Source organism: Calidris pugnax, unplaced genomic scaffold (genome assembly GCF_001431845.1).
Source record: "Calidris pugnax isolate Ruff unplaced genomic scaffold, ASM143184v1 scaffold188, whole genome shotgun sequence".
In the NCBI taxonomy this organism is placed as follows: Eukaryota; Metazoa; Chordata; class Aves; order Charadriiformes; family Scolopacidae; genus Calidris; species Calidris pugnax.
Window position 1 is genome coordinate 710,151 of NW_015091257.1, and position 20,130 is coordinate 730,280.

Here is a 20,130-nt window from a genome sequence, read left to right on the forward strand (position 1 = left end):
GCTCGTCTACGAGTATATTATGGGAGTGTCAAAGACCTTACTGAACTCAAGGTAGACAACATCTCCTGCTCTCCCCTCATCTACCAGGTGACTCATTTCATCATAGAACTTTGACAAGTTGGTCAAGCGTGGCTTCCAGCCATGCTGATTACTACTGGTAACTTTCTTGCCCTTAATGTTCCTGGAAATGGTTTCCAGGATTAGTTGCTCCATCAGGATTTTCTTTAGAGCCAGGTTTGAATGCTGTCTTAGCAGGTTCCACAGCTGTACATCCAAAAATATGGTGTGGAAATTTGAGTGCCTTTCATCTTGTGTTTTGAAATAGGGAGAAATTCTGTTGAAAAGTAGAAAGTGAATATACGCTATGATGTCCCTGAAAGACTGAGCTACAGATCATTTTACTTTGAATGTTTTGTCTCCTGGAAGTGATTCATAAGTCTCATTCAATAAGCACCATTACGTTGATATTTAAAGAGTAATTTGCAGCCTGCATGGTTTCTATGAGATGTAAGGTTCACTGTGAGAAGGGTTGCTGTGTTTCTTCTCTGCGAATCCAGTGTATGTAGATCATATAAGGATTGATTCTCTGACCATTTACAGGTAAATGTAGTGTGTAACACCTTATTACCTGAATGAAGATAGGGAGAGGCATCTTTTTGAATTTGATTTTGTAGTGTGTGGATTGCGTTTTTCATTATTATCTTTGCAATTTTTAAGTGGTGTTGAATTTTACACATGTATTACTCCCATTCATTTTTACATAAGTTCATTTAAATAAATAAAAAAATTATTTCAGAAAAAATGACTAATATCAAGATATAATCTCTTTTATTTCATCAGTCATTACACACTGTAGTCTACATATTGCTTTAGTCTACTGTAATACTGCTTAAGCCTTTATTGTTATAATACCTGAGAGAGTTATTTTTAATGATCTAAACATTTGCTGTTTAAAGATAGATTTGTTTTGAGCCAGTTAATTTGAAGCCTTGATCTAAGGAAAAATGCAGTGCTATAAATATTAGTCGGATTGTTTATGTTTCAAAAAGGTACATGCTTCAGTGTTTTCTTGAAGGGGAGCTTTTGCCATGTTCTTTTCTGCTTTAGAAGTGTATAAAAGAATTTTTACTTCAAATGGGATGAATTAATAAAAATGAGACCTTTTTGATTGCGTGCAGATAACTTTTCAAGACAAAGTCTTGTACAACAAGAGGAAATCTGTGCTCTGAAAGAAACAATTGCACAACTTGATAAAGAGAAGGCAACTTTGCAAAACTGGGTGGAAGAAGGAAGAGAGAAGATTGCTACTTTTGAGGAAAGCCTGGCAATTAAAGTATGTTTTAACATGTAAATAGTCACAAAAGATAAATAGGGAAAGAATCTGTTGGGTCATCACACCTATCTTATATTGGTATCCTCAACAGTGCTCAGTGCTGAACTAGTTCTGCTCCAGTTTCAAGGCAACGATAAACTGGATATTGATTTAGGATAAATTAAAGAAGGCACTTTAAAACTGTTTTGATTGTTAACTCAAGAATTTGCAGCGATTTTTAAGAAAATCTCAAAGAAAATATATGGCAGGACAGGCTATGATCATCTTGCCACAAGCACTGACTTTACATTTTAAAAACTGTAAATTGTAAAGTGGTGTCCATTTTGGAGAAGAGAAGGCTGTCTCTCACCTCTTGTGTCTCCAGTGGAAGAGTGATACACTTTGTGCTACCTTCTTTATGGAAATACAGTGACAGAATTCTTGTTTTATCAATTGCAAACTACCAGACTCTGGTAGTTTATTCATTGTAGAAAAGCTGTGAGAACTTATCTAATAGACAGAAGACATCATTTAGTTTTGGAAGTGTAAGCCAATGCTACCTTTAGAACGACAAAGAATTAAAAATTTTAATTAAAGTTTTATATTCTGCAGAAGATAATAATATTTGTTTCTTTATCTTCCAAATGAGATTATCAGAATTTTCAGCTCTAAACAGTACAGGATGAAGCTTGGAAAATCACAATCCATTTTGCATTAAATAGTTAAATTAATCAGCTAGCTGAATAAAAGAAAAATATAGATAATGTTATTTAATTTTCTTTCCATTTATACTGAGGAGTGGTGAGAGGTTTATTTTAATTTTGTATTTCTTTTCAAGGAGAAAGTAATTTCAGATTTCAAGATTCTGATTTCTGAGATGGAGCATTCCACAAAGTAAGGATACAATGTCAAGAATGTTATTAAATTTTATTAATTTATAGCATTACTTAAAAAATGGAATCATAGGATGTGCTAATGGATAAATGTTTTTTTTACCCTATTAAATATTAAAATGTCACAGTTTTGTTTCATGACTTATAAACTTAACCACTGGAAAACCTTTTATTAGGTTGGGCAGTGTTGTCACACCTGAAGTTTTTTTCATTTGCTGCATAGAAAGTCTTCTGAAGCACTCTGTGCCTGTAAGAAAGATATCACCAGTTTGCGTCAACAGCTACACGAAACCAACGAAGAACTTGCACAGACTAACAAGAACAGAGAATCATTAGCTCAGGAGAATGACAGGTTACGAGAACATCTTTCTAATATTAAGCAAGAAAATCAGGTATATTTGTACAGAGAACCCTTGAATAAAAAAGAAAATTGTATATTTTTCAAGTAGTGCATAGAATTGTTGGGCCCTCATCTGAAGTAAATCTGTAAACTAGTTTTTAAGCTCATTTTTCAAACTCTGATTTATCCCTTATTGCTCAGCTTCCTTGTATGAAGAGGACCAGCTATTCTTATGTAATGGTTTGGATGTTTATCTTGAGGAACAGCTAATTAATGTTTTTTTTTATCTTAATGTAAAAACACTGTGGCAGTTATAACTATTACTTATATGGAAAAATACTATAAAGGACACAGAGTATTTCTTACACTGTGGTGTGCCTGGCCCAGAGCACTTACAAGCTTATGAACTTGACTTGCTAATAATTTAACACAGAACGCATTTTAATAAGGTTCAAAACTATGAATAGTATTATATTTATGTACATTCCTTTAAAGTGGCTTTTGCATAGAAGATGCTGGAAATACTTGGTCATAATACAGTATTACATTATCTACTGTGTTACTAATCTGTGTGCAGTTACTAATGACAGCAGTTAAAATACTTAAAACTAAAGTGTCGTCTCATGCATGCACAGTGTTCATGCATCAATGTGTCTTTCAAGCAGATAGAAATTAAGCTTAATACCTGCACTAGTTCATCACTGTGTAATGTTCTGGTTTTTCTTCTTTTTGTTCAACCTCTTGCCTTCATTTAGGTTTTCTGATACTTGCTCTTTCTTCTCTGCACTTATTTTACTGCATAGGATATCTTTGCTCACCTGGCTTTCTCTTCCTCTAGAAGTGCTACCTAGTTTTGAAGGACCAGGTGAACTTCATGTAATTTTAGTTATATAATATTTTCAAGTTATTAAGGCTCCCTTTTAAGCAGAGAAAAGTATTCCAGAAGGAGATTCATCCAATCACAGTTTTAAAAGTGACTCATTTTACCTGTCTCTCTCCTTTCGTTATAGAGGAAGCATAGCTAACTAGTTTAGAGCAAGTTCCTAATTCTATGTTGTGAAAATTAGATGAGACAGCTCCTATGCTAAATAACTCTTCTCTCAAACACATTAATCTCTTCTCTTTAGCACCCTTCGTGACTGTGCTAGAAAAATTGAGGTCCTAGTAGTTTTAACCACCAAAGGTAGGTAGTGAGTGCCACTAGAAATGTGGATTGCTGAAAGAGATTACCGCAGGGAATCCCTATTTTTTACCTTCTCTCAGAATCACAGTTGATGCTGATATGGTCAGCTGGTACAAATCAAATCTTCCTGTTGTTTTTATACCTTCGTAGTTTTCTTTGCAGTGCCTGGATGCCTGTAGAAGCAGTTAGAAACAAAAAGTTTTAGCCCCACAGAAGCAACTACTTTTTAATGGGCTTGCATCTATAATATGTAATGGTTCTTCCATTAATTTAGGTGATGTTCAAAGTACTTAACATAGCATTCCCTTTTCTTCAGTTGGGCTTACTGAAAAAGTTCACAGAACCTTTCTCAGCAATTCACAGCCTTTTCACAATAGAATCATAGAATTGTCTAGGTTGGAAGGGACCTTTAACATCATCAAGTCCAACCATCAACCTAACTCTGATAAAAACCATCGCTAAACCATGTCACTAAGCATTATGTCTACTGGTCTTTTAAATACCTCCAGGGATGGTGCCTCAACCACTTCCCTGGGCAGCCTGTTCCAGTGCTTAATAACTCTTTTCAGGGTAAAAATTTTTCCTAATATCCAACCTGAACCTCCCCTGGCGCAACTTGAGGCCATTTCCTCTTGTCCTGTTGCCTGTGACTTGACCACCTAGCTGCTAAATAAACCATCTGTCTTTTTCTCCTTAACTGCTGCATTCTTTTATAAACACTTTTCTTCTTTTTAAGATTTATCATTATTTGTAAGTCAAAGAAGGTAAATATTTTTCATACATGCCAAATGTTATTTATAGATATATATACATGATTTAAATTTTATATAGCCTTTAAGTAACTTATTAATAAAGCCATAGGCACTAGATACACACTAATTCTATTTTTTTTTTTAAGATACAAACAGTATACTTTAACCTTATAAAACAAATTTTTCTTCATAGGTGCTATATAAAAAACTAGCAAAGTACCAGAATGAGCTTGATGACATGAAGTTGAAAGCCCAGGATTCAAACACAGATATTGTCAGGCTGAAGGGCATACTGAAGTCTAAAGTGGGTATATGGATTAAACCTATTGTTTTAACTAGAAATGAAATTTTAACCATGCTTCCATGGAATAATTTGCTTCCTTGCTGAAACTTATTTGCACTCTACTAACAGCTTTTTCATAGCTTGAACACATTTTCTTAGTTGTTTTTGCAGTACACAAGTAAGGTAGTCTATTTCAGTGTGGTTTTATATATATGCATGTGTGTGTTTATTAAACTTAAGAATTCAGAGAGTGAATAATACAGAGACTTGAAACTCTTTTGTCTTTCTTACCATATGGGATTAATATTAAATAATAATAATAATTCTGCAATATATTGCAATATATTTTGTCATTTTTTAACAGTTGTCTTTTGAGCATTAAAATACAGCCATCTTGAACAAGACACTGGTTCCTGAGAAGTCTCTCGATGTTTTTGGCTAAATGGCAAAGTTTTCAATGGAAAGAGAACTTCCAATACCATGTCATACCTGTAGACCTATAGTTATCCCGATTTTGTGAAGCTTGCTGTGAATTATTAAACTAACAAGCTTTATGTGTTAGGAGATGGAGAACTGCGAGCTTTTGGAGAATTACCACAAAGCCTGTGAACAAGGAGAAAGCTGGGAAGCAAGATGCCATCAAGCAGAAGCAGATTGTAGCTCTGTTAGATGGGCACGGATCAGTGTGGAGTCTGAAAACCGCAGGCTGAAAGAGAAAATGGAGTCCCTTGAAACAGAGATGGAGCAAGTAAGTTGAAATTGTTCTTTCCATAGTTCACCCTTGAGATGGTCTGGTAGGATTTTAAGCCTGCAGCTGTTTAAAGTGATGCTTAATGCCACTTCTTATATTTTAGAGATACTTGCTACAATGAACTGTATGGAGTTTGAGTTTATTTAATAATATGACTAGATTTCCGTTAGTCACTCTTGGAAAAAGATCTTTAAAAGTGATAGCATATTTTTAAGGGAAAAAAGTTCTAAAATGCTCTTGTATTTGGAATGACCAAAGGCATAACGTCGCACAACTCCACAGCATACCTTGTGCTTTGTTGCCTGTTATGTTCCTGTCCCTGCTTTTCTTGCTTCCAGCTTTTCAGCCTTCTTTCCTCTGCTTTAGGTGGCCTAGAGATCCTCTTCCCCCTTGAAAAACTGAAGAACTTAAGGGGATATGCACAGCATGCCTTTGAAAATACATTATGAACATATAAAGTATCTTCTGGTCTTGGGTTGTTACCATTTTTGTTGCACATCATTGCTGTTTCGTGAATATCACATAGGCTACGGAGGATGTGTTTAAGGGACATTTAGATGGGGTACTGAGGGATATGGTGTAGGGGAGGACTTTGTAGAGTAGGGTGATGATCCCAAGGGTCTCTTCCAACCTGAACGATTCTATGATTCTATGATCACCTGTGCACTTCAGATACTCAGGAAGCACTGAGCTGCTGCTGTTCAGGAAATGGGTGAAAACATAACAGTAGCAAAACAGCACAGGAAGATTGTGTGGCAGATTTTGACATTTTTTGAGTACAATAAAACTGGTACATGGTCCTAGTTTGTCCAGCCAGCCTCAAATGGGTAGAGATATCATGCTGCTAATTCCTTCCCACATGCCTGCTATTAAATATCGTAATAAACGGGCCTCTTCATGAAAACCATGTCATCAAATTGAGTCAGAATTCCAGGTGGATATCATGTTCAGGTTCACAGCAGTTACATGTAAGGCACATATCTAAAACTCAGAAGTTCTAATTTAAAAAGTCCTAACATGCTTAGCAGTGCCCTGTGTTCCCTGTGCTTTTTTTTTAGGCAAGAAAGAGCTAGGATTAATGTGACATGCTCCCCCTACAATCATCTCTTTTGGTCTCATTCCTAAGAAATCCTTCAAGGAAGCCACCCTTTCCTTTTGTCAACAACCTCCTAGACTCATTCTGTCACCTACTGAAAATAAGTAGTTAGAAGTCACCAGAAATACCAGTCAAGTGTCAAGGAGCAAAGTACAGTCATTTTTCAAAAATGAAAAACCTAAGCTATGTTAATTTAAAATATACAAAATTATGAATGCCTGTAGTCAGAACTGCTGCTGCTGGCTTGTGGACTTCTCTTCTGTCATGCCTGAGTTCATGGGTGACAGCAGTATAAATATAACTGACAGTATCTCAGCATTCACTGATCATCTACATGCAAGAATACGTTTTCTTCTTAAAATAAGGGGGTCTAATCTGAAAATGGAATGGCACCCATGGCAGAGTTTTGAACCTTATTAGCTCTGCAGAAGGAGTAGAATTCTAGGAATAGCTTAAAATGTCAGTAGCTGATTTTGCTGTCAGAAGCAAGAGCTCTTCTCTTCTAGTTTTTGTATGTGGGAGTTATTTAAAGAAATAACTTTAAAGTTTATTCTAGAATAAATGACTGCTGCTTCTTAAAATTCACCACAATTACGTAGAAGTACTTTTGTATGATTTGGGAAGCACTTTTAAATTTTCTTTGTAGTAGAGTTCTAATAATGTGATATTCCTTTATTGTAGTATTTAACCACAGAAGCAGCATACAAGTCTCAGACTTCTGCCTTAAGCAAGTCGCTTGTGAAAATTGAGAGCTTCAAAAATCATAGAATCATAGAATCATTCAGGTTGGAAGAGACCCTTGGGATCATCGAGTCCAACCATCCACCCTACTCTACAAAGTCCTCCCCTACACCATATCCCTCAGTACCGCATCTAAACGTCCCTTAAACACAGCCAGGGATGGTGACTCAACCACCTCCCTGGGCAGCCTGTTCCAATGCCCGACCACTCTCTGTGAATAATTCCTTCCTAATGTTCAGTCTAAACCTACCCTGTTGGAGCTTGAAGCCGTTCCCTCTTGTTCTGTCATTAATTACCTGTGAGAAGAGACCAGCACCAACCTCTCTACAGTGTCCTTTCAAGTAGTTGTAGGGAGTGATGAGGTCTCCCCTCAGCCTCCTCTTCCTCAAACTAAACAGCCCCAGCTCCTTCAGCTGCTCTTCATATGATTTGTCTTCCAGGCCCTTCACCAGCTTCGTTGCCCTCCTCTGCACTCGCTCCAGCACCTCGATATCTCTCTTGTATTGACATATGTAAATACATCATGAGAGAGTTCTCTCTATTTGCAAATCTCACATCTACACAAGAGCTTTGCATTAAAATAGATGCAGTCAAATAATGATTAAATAAATCAGCAGTTAACTTGCACAGCAGAGAAGGTAGGGTATGTGAAATATTTTAGAAAAATAGGTTTGTTAACATTATACTTAAGGGATCTAAATCCACTTTGAGATCTAGAATGATCAAAGAAATCCCTGTTGATGATTAGTGCTTCAATTTTTTAAATTGAAATGTTTAAATGTTTTCATTAGGGGCTTACTCCTCAGAGGGCGGATACTATTTGAAAAGCTCACTGCTTTGCAAGGCTTTACTATGAATACTCAAATCAGAACTTAAAATTACTGGTTGTTCTCTTGACAAATGTCGTGGATTTTACATCTAGTTACTAAGTAAGCAGAGTAGCTGGAGTAGTTTATTAGTAAAGAAACTTGACATGGACTTCAAAATGCTTGACTTCCAGGAAGTATCAATATCTTTTTAATAATCTCTCCTTAATTTTCCTTGAAAATGAATTTCTGTTGACCTTGAATTTTTACAAAACCTACAATATTAATGTTTGGTAGGCAAATCTTTAAAAGCTCAGCTTGGATAAACTCTGAAAAAATTTTCATACATACTCAGAATATTCAGATATTTTCAGTATGATTCTGTCACTGTCCTGTCCATTCTCTGCTCCAGCTGAGATAATTTCTTGTTCTTTACATGCTTCCAGCATTCTCTTTTGACCTTTATGCTTTTTCCATATGCCATGGGTAAAGCTGCTGTTTGACAGTTGGTTTGTTCCAGTCAAACGTGTGCGATGTCTTTTTTATGTTTGTGGATACTTTTGATAGGGAAGATTTCCAGCATCAGATATTTTGTGAGATATTTTTGAAGCTTTTGTGAGATTTTATATTACTAAGCCTTCCTGGATCCTTCTGTGAGATTGTCAGTGAAGGGACTTGCTGGGACTATGGAGAGCAGCAGAGAAAAATACAGAGATTGAGTTGGAGAAAAGTCTGAGGTTGAGAAATTGTCACCTTTTTTTTTTCATGCCTTTCAACAAGTGGTTTTTCATCAGCGTGTATAACCTTCAGATAGGGCTGTTATTCCAATGCAGAAATCTGTATTACTAGATTGCAGCATACATATATTCAGAAGTGGAAATAGAATCTGATGCTGAACATTATTGTTCTTTCAGTGTTTCTAGTAGCGTTTATTTTCCTATAATTTATTCATTTATGCTGTCTACAGTTTTCAGTATTCTTTTGTTCTGAAATACAAAAGTAGAATATCAAAACTGTTTATAGGCTAGATTTTTGATTGACAGTTAGTAGAAAATTGGATCTTTCAGACTGAAGATACAGAATCACAGAATCACAGAATATTCATGGTTGGAAGGGAACTTTGAGATCATCGAGTCCAACCACAAAAACAAACAAACAAAAAAACCCCCACCAAATAAATCCCACAACCCAAACCAACAAACACACACCCCACACCTACTCACGGACAGACAAAACCCAACAATCTCGGGCACTAGAGCATGCCCTGAAGAGCTATGACTACATGTTTCTTAAATACCTCCAAGGACAGGGGCTCCACCACCTCCCTGGGCAGGCTGTTCCAGTGCCTGACCACTCTCTTAGTAAAGTAATTCTTCCTGATATCTAATCTAAACCTCGCTCGCCGCAACTTTAAACCATTTCCTCTGGTTCTGTCATTATTCCCTTGGGAGAAGAGGCCAACACCCACCTCTCTACAACCTCCTTTCAGGTAGTTGTAGAGGGCAATGAGGTCTCCCCTCAGCCTCCTCTTCTCCAAACTAAACATGCCCAGTTCCCTCAGCCTTTTCTCATATGACTTGTTCTCTAGACCCCTCACCAGCTTGGTGGCTCTCCTCTGGACACGCTCCAGCAGCTCAATGCCCTTCCTGTAGTGAGGGGCCCAGAACCGAACACGGTACTCAAGGTGAGGCCTCTCCAGTGCTGAGTACAGAGGCACCATGACTTCCCTACTCCTGCTGGCCATGCTAGTCCTGATACAGGCCAGGATGCCGTTGCCCTTCTTGGCCACCTGGGCACACTGCTGGCTCTTGTTAAGCCGCCTGTCCACCAACACTCCTAGGCCTTTTTCTGCTGGGCAACTTTCCAGCCATTCTTCCCCAAGCCTGTAGCGTTGCCTGGGGTTGTTGTGACCAAAACGCAGGACCCGGCACTTGGCCTTATTAAACCTCAGCCCATTGGCCTTGGCCCATTGATCCAACTTGTCCAGATTCCTGTAGAGCCTTCCGACCCACAAGCAGATCAACACTCCCACCTAGTTTGGTGTCATCTGCAAACGTACTGAGGGTGCACTCAATCCCCTTATCTAGATCATCAGTAAAAATATTAAACAAGACTGGCCCCAGAACTGAGCCCTGAGGGACACCACCGGTGACCGGCCACGAACCGGATTTCACCCCATTAATCACAACGTGCTGGGCACAATCATCCAGCCAGTTTTTTATCCAGTGACGGGTATGCTTGTCTATGCCATGATTCACCAGCTTCTTCAGGAGAACACTGTGGGGGACGGTGTCAAAGGCCTTTACCAAAGTCCAGGTAGACAACGTCCACAGCCTTCTCCTCATCAAGAAAGTGGGTCACGTGGTCATAGAAAGAGATCAAGTTGGTTAAGCAGGACCTCCCTTTCATAAACCCATGGTGCATACCTTTTAGTTTAGTTTGGTAAAACCAAATAATTTTGCTTTGGAAAGTGAAAAAAGCTTTTGTGTGTGTGTGCTTTTTTCTTTTGTTTTCTTTTTTTGTTCGTTTGTTTTCTTCTTTTTTCCCTGTTGGCCTGTGACCTTAGCTCTCTCAATATCTGATCTCAAGGCACAAATGGTTATCCTCTGAAAATTCTGATGAATGTTCTGTAGAGGTGGGGTGTTTAGTAAGATGTGTCAGTTCATAGATTTACTATGACCTTTGGGTGAGCATTATTGTGCTAAATGTAAACTAGGTTTAAGTAAAATACAGATAAAAGTGCTTGCAGTATCCCAAATGGACTCAATTAGACATACTAAAATATGTACATGAAAAGATGAAGAAAAATAGCATCTAGCTTGTTTACACTAAGATTAGAACAGGCAGATTTTTGTGTCTCTGTAGCTGACTCAAAACAGATTTTCCTGACTCACCATCTCTGGGTTTGTTGGGTTTGTGTTTTGATTTGTTGGTTGTGGTTTTTTTCTTTTCTTTTTTTTGTAGTTATGTCTCAGGTACATCCATTGTTCCTTTTTCAGTGGAACATACCAGGTTTCGTGGATATTATTCTGTTTTAGGTTCCTGGAAGATACACAGATGCTTAATCTCATTTTGGATTTTATTCATTTTCTCTTTCCTCCCAAATTTATTCTTGGTGTTTCTTTAAGTAAAATAAGTGTAATCTCACTCTGCTGGAGATCCAGATATTGGTTTGTTATACCACGTGCCATTTCCTGCATGCAAATGGTTAATCAGTAGTTTCTTGCCTCAACAAAATACAGAACTTCTCTCCTCTTTTTAATGATTCTGTCTACAGTCTATATCCCCATTGATCCATATATTTAATAGCATTTTGTCATTTCTACCAAGAACATTTATATTCTGATACATACATTGGGTGAATTTATAAATCTGACACAAGATTCTGACTGAAGGCAAATGAAACTTGAATCATCAGTGGAGTGAGAGCGAATTTTGGTCATACATCCCAGACTTCCTTTTTTCTTTTTCTCTCTTTTTAAGGTTACCATAATAGATAGATAAAACTTTAAAATCTTTGTTTAGCTGCAGAGCAAGTGTGTGTCATCCCATTCTGAAATAGAGCTGCTGAGAAAACAACTGGTAAATGAAAGAGCATCTATGAAAAACCTGGAATCTTTGCTTGCATCCAGTCGTGAGAAAGAATTTCAGTCACAGATAGAAAAACAAGAAAAAGACTCTGAAATTCAGTTTCTAAAGGAACAGCTTGCTTTAGCAGAAAATAAACTGTGAGTAAATGACCAGGAGAATATTGCAGGTTTTTTCATTCTTCCCAAGTGTATACACACACAGATGATTATATATCTAGATGCATTTTCAAATGGCTAATGTACCTTGGTTACTTCACCAGCAGAAGATACCAAAAACCTGCTTCTGATTCCCCAGCTATATCCTAATAGTCTTTTCTGTGTACTGTTATATTTCACTCCAAAAAATGTTCTCACTCTTAATTGCATGGTATAGATTCCCTTTTAATTTTGGGTAATTGTATTTGGTAAGATACTTGGAGGATTATAGTTAATATCTAATTAAACTGTATGGACTTTACAGTGCTATGCAGAGTCAAGATTTAACTGAGCTCAGGAATATTGCAGCTCAGGTAGAGCTGGAACTGGATTTCACCAAAAGACAGCTGGGGACTGAGCGCTTCGAAAGGCAAGTATATGTTTTTGTACTGTGCTTCCTGTATCTAATTGGGGTAACAAGCAATAGGGTACTAAGGCTTAGACTGATCAGTAGGGTAAACAACAAAGTTTGGTTTTGTTCCACTGTACACCTTCTGTGTATTCGGAGGCTATTCATGTCACTGAATTCAGTCTGTGTAGCTCTTATACATGCTGTCTAAATTAGTTGTCTAGGTTCCCTTTATAGCCAATGGAATGACACACTGGGATAAGCTGCTCTCTAGAATTCCCTGTTTTGGGATGGGATGGATCACTTTCCTGAAGATGTTCATATGTCTTCACTCATTTATAGAGAAGCTTGTCTTGATCTCTTGATAGTGAGAGTCTAGGTGATGAGCTGCCTCCACAAGTGATTTATAGACTACTAATTCTGCGATATGAAGGGCCACCTTTTGGCTACACTTGTACTAGTGAACTAAAACAGGTCAGAGCATTGTCTTGAGAGGTCCACACAACTCTATACTTGTCCATACAGTTTAATTGTTAGTACCCACTCCAGAATGATTTTAGCCCATACCAACCTGCCTTCTCCCAGGTACTGCTTGGGGCACAGAAGGTACTAGAGATGGTTTCCAAATGGCAGTATGGCCAAAGTCAATTTAAATTATTATTTATTTTTTTTAATGGGAAGAGGATTTATCAATATGTACCAATGTGTACCAATTGTATCAATTATGTATCAAGCTGTTTCATATGATTTGGCCAGAGTACCAGAGAGCAGTCCCTGGACTGCTTCATGAGTTAGTTTATCTACCTAGTCTCAGTGTCTTAAATAGTTTTCTTATCTGTGAAACGACAGTACTTCTCTATTTCATGGATGTATTGAGGATAAAATATTATCATTGTGACCATGTTAGGAATTATTTTGGGTATCTAAAAGAGATGACTAAAAGAAGCAGAGTGATGTGATTATAGCACAGATTTGAGAATCAGGTGTCTTGTTTAATTGTAGTAAATTATGTCGCTGATACTCTGTTCTCTCATAGGTAAAGATGAAGGTTTTGGAGGGGACATCTCTACATCTGATGTTAGGTCTTTTAAAGATGGATTTCATAAATGTCTCAGTGCACGTTTCAATTTCAAATTGGATTCTCCTTTACCCTGAACACATGGCAAGAAGTGCTAAACTTTTGGGTTAGATGTGCAAGTCAGTTTAAAAAGTGGCATCATTTGTGCTTGTTCAGGTGCATAGAATGAGCTAGACGGGAGTACCTTTGTTTTAAATGAAACTCAATCTTCTTCAGACTGTTGTTTCTCTACTCCCATTTTGTAAGTGCCCACATCTCATGGTGTATGGGTGCTCCCTGTTAGGGACTGCATTTGTTTCTTCTTGAAGTATTCAGTGGCAGAAAGTTGAATCAGCCTCCATACTTAATCTCTTCTCCTAGTTAAGGACAATTTGTTACTCACATGGTTGTTTATAGCTGCAATAATATCAACACTTAGTTTACAGATGGTTAGCCTTTCTGAGGCAAAGATTGACAGTTTTTATGCTTGCAGATAATTTCTTTTCAAGAGAATTACAAACATGATTACCTGAATTGTTTTGGAAAGAACAAAGCTAGATTCCATTATGCAGTTTGTAAGTCAGTTGCAAAAACAATATGCAGAAATCTTAAAGAGCAAAGACTGAAATGTTCAGGTATAAAAATCTGAGCCTGACAATAGATTTAGCTGTCTTTGAAAGGCTGGAGCTTTTTTCATAAAATCAAAACAGTGTCCCTTCAACATCCCACAAAGGTTACAATAATTTTATTTCTTTTCTGTTTTTCCTCAGAAAGTCATGCTTTACAAGAGCAGGTATCTATCTCTCTTGCTTGCAGGGAAAAGGATTAAAGCTCCAAGTTGGTTTCTCACAGCCAATCTGTATTTCTGGTAGTGGCAAGTGAAAAGCAGATTAGCCAGAGAGAAAAAATACTATTGTTAAAGTTGGTACCATGATAGTGTGTAATGGAAGCAGCAGATGTCACCACTGACTGGGGGTTTTTTGTTGTCAGTTTAAACAAGTGGATAGATGATATCCTTGTTCTAACAATGACTTAACTTTACTGCCTTGGTGCAGAAATAATACCTGAAATTAGGAGGTGGAAGCGCCAACGTTGTCAGGCCTTCAATGAGCATTAACACAGGGATACTAGGAGGCTTAATCCATCTGTCTGGGTTTTTCTTTACCATTCAGAAAAGGCACCTCCCCATCTCTCCCACCCTCCTGACTGCAAAAGCAGTTTGGACTCATGTGGAAACAACAGGTTTGATTTATTGCCCTGTTCTGGCTGTGGTGACCAAGCACAGGGACTGACTGTCAGACACCCCTGAACAACCCCACTCACAACTTGCATATCTTTTTATCCCTTTCTGTTTCTTAACCCTCCTTTTTGCTGCCCTTGTACCTCCCTTTCTCTGCCCCAATCTCTTCCTAAATAAAAAACGTGCCCATGGTTGCTTTTCCCTGTTGGTCATAGTTTTGCTACATTCATACCCAAACTTGGTATTCTACAGGGTGATGTTACCTGTGAGAGCTGCAAGCAGCTGCATTCTGACTTCCCACCATTGCTGGCACCATCTTGTCCATTAAAGACAGTAGAGCATGTGCATAGTAAAGCCCTTAAAAGCAATAATGCTAGTAAGACTAGCAGTTAATGTAGTTAAGTCTGGATCCATAGTCTTTCCAGCGCGTATGACCTCCCCAGGCACAAAGGTTGTGGGATGTTGGTAGGTAGGTGGCAGACTGTTACTGTCTCACTGGGCTCCAGCTGCCTGTAGATTCAGATCTATGAGCTGATGGGTCTGGATCTGATCCCTCTCCTGCAGGCTTTGGTGATCTGTTTCGGTGATGTGTGCCATAGGTAGGTCTGTAGAAATGGCTAAGTCACACTGGAGTCAGTTTCAGTTCAATGGCATATGGGCAGTCCCAGTTATACCTTCATTTGCAAGGTTTTGGGCAACTTGGGAGTCCTTTTTTCCAGCCTGGGTCGGTGCTATCCTCCCAATACACCCATTCATTTATAATTTTTACTGGGCTTATATGTTGAAACTCAGGGGTTCTTGTAGCCACCCTTCCTATTTGTTTCCCGGACCAACACAGACTAGATTCTCCTCATGTAAAAAATTGGCATCCTGAAACACGATCCCAGGCAAGTATGTACCTCTAAAATTTTCCAATGTATTATCCAATCCCACCTGCTTCCTCCCCTTATTCCCAGATGCAGGAGTTACAGATTGATCCAGTACCCAAGTTCTTTAGTGGTTTAGTGATTGTCCTTATGTTGCGGGCTTGTGAATAACCTTCAAATTAGGCTCTTCATCCCTGGAGATTTTAACAATTTTTAGAGTTTAACCTGCAGCAACCATGGCTAGTTTCTGTCTTTATGGAAAAAAGAGGCAATGGGTATGTAGAACTAAATTTGAGTAAGGATGTTATTCAAAAAGAGTCACTGATCTGTCTTTCAGAGAAGTATATGATGAACACCATATCTCCTTTTAAAATAAAATAAAATAGCTGACAATCTTAAAAGGAAAAAAAAAAAAGATGCTAAAGACTATAAGATAATTTTGATTATTTTTGAAAAGTGCTTAGTCTCACTGTAAAATAATGTTCATTTAGGCAACGTGTTGTACAGGAGTGCCGATGCCAGAATCATACAATCTCGTATCAATTAAGCTCTACATTGAGAACATCATCATCACCTGAACGTTCCCATTATCGACCTCCTCATTGGTCTCTGGACTGACCCCTGGATGGATGAGTGGTTCAACGACATTTAAGTTCCAAACACTGAGGGTAAAAAAATAAAAGCGTGAACTCTTGTTGAAATATTGACTGAATTCCATGGAATTACATTGCTCCAAGAAAAGTTACAAGAAGATTCAGGATCACAATCTTTTGACAATGCTCCTTCTGTTTTGTTTTATTGAGCTGTATCAAAAGTGTGGGGTTAATAGCAACTGCTTGCACTGGGATGCTATAGTCATAAATTCTTAAAACCATAATAGAAATAAAGTTACAGAAGATCTCGACTTGCCACCATTTTGTGCAGGTGTAGATGTAAATATTTTCATTTTCCTACATAAAAGCTGTTAAATATCCAACCTTTCTTCTAGTAGTTTTCAGGATAATTTTTACTCTATGCATTTTTTACAAGAAACATCAATGCATTCTAAAAGTCTTCAAAGGCTTATAACCCTGAGAGCAAGGCCAGCTTTCCTTTTAACAATCAGTGAAACGGAGCCTCCACAATACGTGGCTACTCCCCTGTCAGTTCTTCATATTTTGGTAGCTGCATGCTTGTTGCATCACACTTTTTTGGCAGCTTGATGGCAGCATGCATTAAAAGAAAATATTGCCAGCTGGGGGCAGGGAAAGCTTCCATTCATGACTTGCAGGAAATAACTTCTGCTTTTGAGATGGTTGCATACTTCCAAGATGAACTTTGTTAACTGAGATTGTTACCTTCGGCACTTCATTAATCTTTGTTATCAAAGGCTCCTCTAAGTACACAGGTCCTAAGAGTATGAAACAAGTTTCCTCCAGTCAGTGAGTGGTTCTGGTGCCCTTAGTAGGAAGACACAGCTGTGCAAGACAGTGATTTCATAGCTATTGCCAGTCCTTGATAGCAAGGTACAGGGAGTCTTCATTCCTCCGATAGAACCACGGCTACTTCTCCTTAGTCTTGAATGCAGCATAGCTCTGACATTTGTTGAAATAAGCACTGTATCATTTGGAACGGTTTAATTGACTTTTAATTACCATAACGCTTTCTTCTGGTTTTGATATGGTATAAAGAAAAGGGATCAATCCATGTAGTCACCCCACTGATACCAATGATTATGGTGCTTTTTCTATTTGTATCACTCCCTTTTCAGGGCGATAGAGTTCCTTTCTAATTAGTAAACTTCTGACTAAATACCAAATCAAGACTAATCTTCTACAAACTAGATTATGAATTCCACTCCTTTCTTGTTTGCTTTTTGGTTTTGTAGGGTTTTTTTGTTTGGTTGGTTGTTTTTTTTTCTTCTGGCTGGCCTTATGTGGCATGATCTGCTTTTGCACATTCCTAGGGAACAGTGAGTTTAAATAAGGACTAAAAAGGAAATGCGTGAGCCAAGTATAAATACTTGGTTTGCTTAAAATCTTCAGCTGGATTAAGCTAAATCTTTCTCAATGAATTCAATGTAGCTTTTGAGTGCAAATTAACTCTTTTTTTTTTTTCTGCCTAATTATTTTCTGGTTTTGAGGGTTCAAGATACTAATATAATTCGTAACTTTTTTCCTCATCCAGCTCTTTGTTATATTGTTTTTTTGGCTAAGTGGGAAGAACTAGGGTTGCTCCAGGCCTACTTACTTATTTTTACTAAATGATTTGGTATTGTTTTCATTTAAAAAAAAAAACAAACAAGCCTGTGCAATAAAAACTGAAACTCTGGCAGTCTGTGCTCTGTTTTAAAAGCTTAACTGGAAAGAATTAATTAGGTTTGTGTAGTATAGCGAAACAGTGATGAATCATAGAATCATAGAATCATAGAATCATAGAATGAATCATAGAATGAATAAAGTAGCCTGTTTGAGAAGGCTTTCCTGAGATAGAGCAAAGATCTGAATCTAGATCTCTCTGCCTTGTATAAGTGATTTACATTTGATTCACCTATGTCTGTGTAAGTGCTCTAATGTCCAGAATACCAAAGTTCTTGATAAATTTTATGTCAAACTTGGAGTTTGTATCAAGAAAAAGTCGGAATAGGAGAAATGTCTGACATATGTAGGAATGGTGAAATCATTTCCCTCCCAGTTAACTCTAGAAAGATTCAGAAAAAAATCATTCGGACCAGAACAAAAGGCAAAACAATGTAAATATGGCCAGAGAGTGAAAGGAAAGAATATCAATGCAAATATTTGGGTGTAATCATCAGCAGAATCACAGAATTAAGACTTTTAAAATAGTTATGTGGGGAATTGATGACACATGACCTAGGTCTAAGTTCCTGTTGGATTTAAAGCAGAATACGACTAGGAATAGTCTTCCAGGGGACGAAATGTCATTTTTCAATTTCTGGAAGACAAGTTACCAGGGACTGAAAAAAGATGTTGTAGAAACAACTACTCACTGGTAGAGAGTCTTCTTCCACAGCTAATGTTTGACCGTGCAGTAGATGAAGTACAGAGACAGCAGTGCTGGAATCACTATTAATACCCTTTCTCCTCTACAGTGTTTCGATGCTATTTTTGCGGACAGACTGTGGTGCGAGATGAGGCAGTCGGGCACCTTTTTATTTTATCGAGAACGTGCTATCAGGAGTAAATTGGACACTAACTTTTTCTTACTCTTCCATCTTTCTCTCTGTCTTTATTGCACCAAACTCATTGTTTCAGTAAAGTGCAAAGGATGTATCTGGTAGTCTGTTTGCAGACCTAGTGGGAAAGAAATTTTCTGTCTGATTTTCTTAAGTGTTAGGAGTCCAAAGCTTGCCTTTCACTTCAAAGCACCTTATAGCACTTTTGTGCAATAAAATCTAATCCTTCAAACAATCTGGATTGACTGTTGAAGAGACTGGGAAGCCTCCTCAGAGTGCTTTCAGAATCAAAACCTTAACATTTTGCACATGGAAACATCAGAAAGTATTGCTGTATTCACTGAACATGAAACAAATGAGATTTCCTTTTCTTTCTAGGAATTCTTGTTTCAAGGACTTAATTCACAATGGCTTGTGAAGACTCTCACACCATCTGGAGAGTTATAACGCTCATTTAAGTATGATTTTTTTCTCTGCTGAATGCTAAATTTCATTAAATCTACTTCACAAATGCTTGCACAGGTATTTTGTCACTCTTAATGTGGTTCCGTGGGAAGAAATCAGTCAGAATAACTACCTCTCCCAGCTCTTGGATCACTGTGTGAGATGGCCCATCTCAAGAAACAGAAAAAAAGACCCACAAATTCCATAAACTGTACTGACAGTGTGCTTTTATTTTAAAAGTGTGCGTAATTTTAAAAGGTTATTGATATAACTGAAAGAAATTGAAAGAACAATATGGAACTTTACTGGGGGGGAAAAAAGTGTCTATATTCAGGTGTTACAATCTGGATGTTTTTTTGCTGAACTATGTGAGTGTTGTTCTTGAGATAATGCAGTGCCATCTCAAGATATGAAGAATTTGGTGGGTTTTTCTCCCCTTCAAACCTGACTGACTTATTAATTTGGGTAATTAAGATAGTAATGCCAGCAGATACCAGTGTTTTGATACCCATCTATGAAGATACGTATTTTCTTGTATGTTTCCATACATACTGGAAGTGTGTTCAACTTCTAAGAGTTTTATTAAAACTGCACAGTTTCTACTTAGAATTCTTTAATATGAGTGAGTACTGTTTGGTGATAATTACTCGCACTTAAACTAGCTCAGAATTTCTGCACTTCATGTCATAACATTTGTCTATGTTCTATATTCGCACACATTAAATCCAAGAGAAAATGTAAAATTCTCTCTTATAAATCATCTGGCAAATCTATACTTCTGTATTTGGAAAGAGAGAAGTAATTCCTGTTTAATTCATTAAATTATCCATTTTCTCCATGGATTCATCTTTCTTGCCGTCTTCATAAAAAAATTTTACAAATGGTCTCCAGTTTATTTTTGAAAGCAAAGGCATGTTGTTTATAATGGTTTAAACATACATCTTGTATGTGTGTTCCTTCATATGGATTTTGTTTGTGATAACCTGACTACTAAACAGTAACATTCACATCTGAGTAATGATTAAAGACAATATAAGCCATATGAATGCTCCTAACT

At 37.5% G+C, this 20,130-nt stretch overlaps 1 protein-coding gene across 1 annotated transcript in view; it reads left to right on the plus strand.

The window, feature by feature from the left end:
• Nucleotides 1-19,911, plus strand: part of TSGA10 (testis specific 10) — a 33,898-nt gene extending 13,987 nt beyond the window's left edge. Inside the window, exons 10-18 of the mRNA XM_014960164.1 lie at nucleotides 1,179-1,333; nucleotides 2,151-2,206; nucleotides 2,429-2,597; nucleotides 4,674-4,784; nucleotides 5,326-5,511; nucleotides 11,683-11,885; nucleotides 12,208-12,312; nucleotides 15,946-16,122; nucleotides 19,008-19,911. Coding sequence (XP_014815650.1) covers nucleotides 1,179-1,333; nucleotides 2,151-2,206; nucleotides 2,429-2,597; nucleotides 4,674-4,784; nucleotides 5,326-5,511; nucleotides 11,683-11,885; nucleotides 12,208-12,312; nucleotides 15,946-16,072 — 1,112 coding nt within the window. The 3' untranslated portion in view covers nucleotides 16,073-16,122; nucleotides 19,008-19,911. The remainder of the gene's footprint in view (nucleotides 1-1,178; nucleotides 1,334-2,150; nucleotides 2,207-2,428; nucleotides 2,598-4,673; nucleotides 4,785-5,325; nucleotides 5,512-11,682; nucleotides 11,886-12,207; nucleotides 12,313-15,945; nucleotides 16,123-19,007) is intronic.
• Nucleotides 19,912-20,130: the final 219 nt, after the last annotated feature.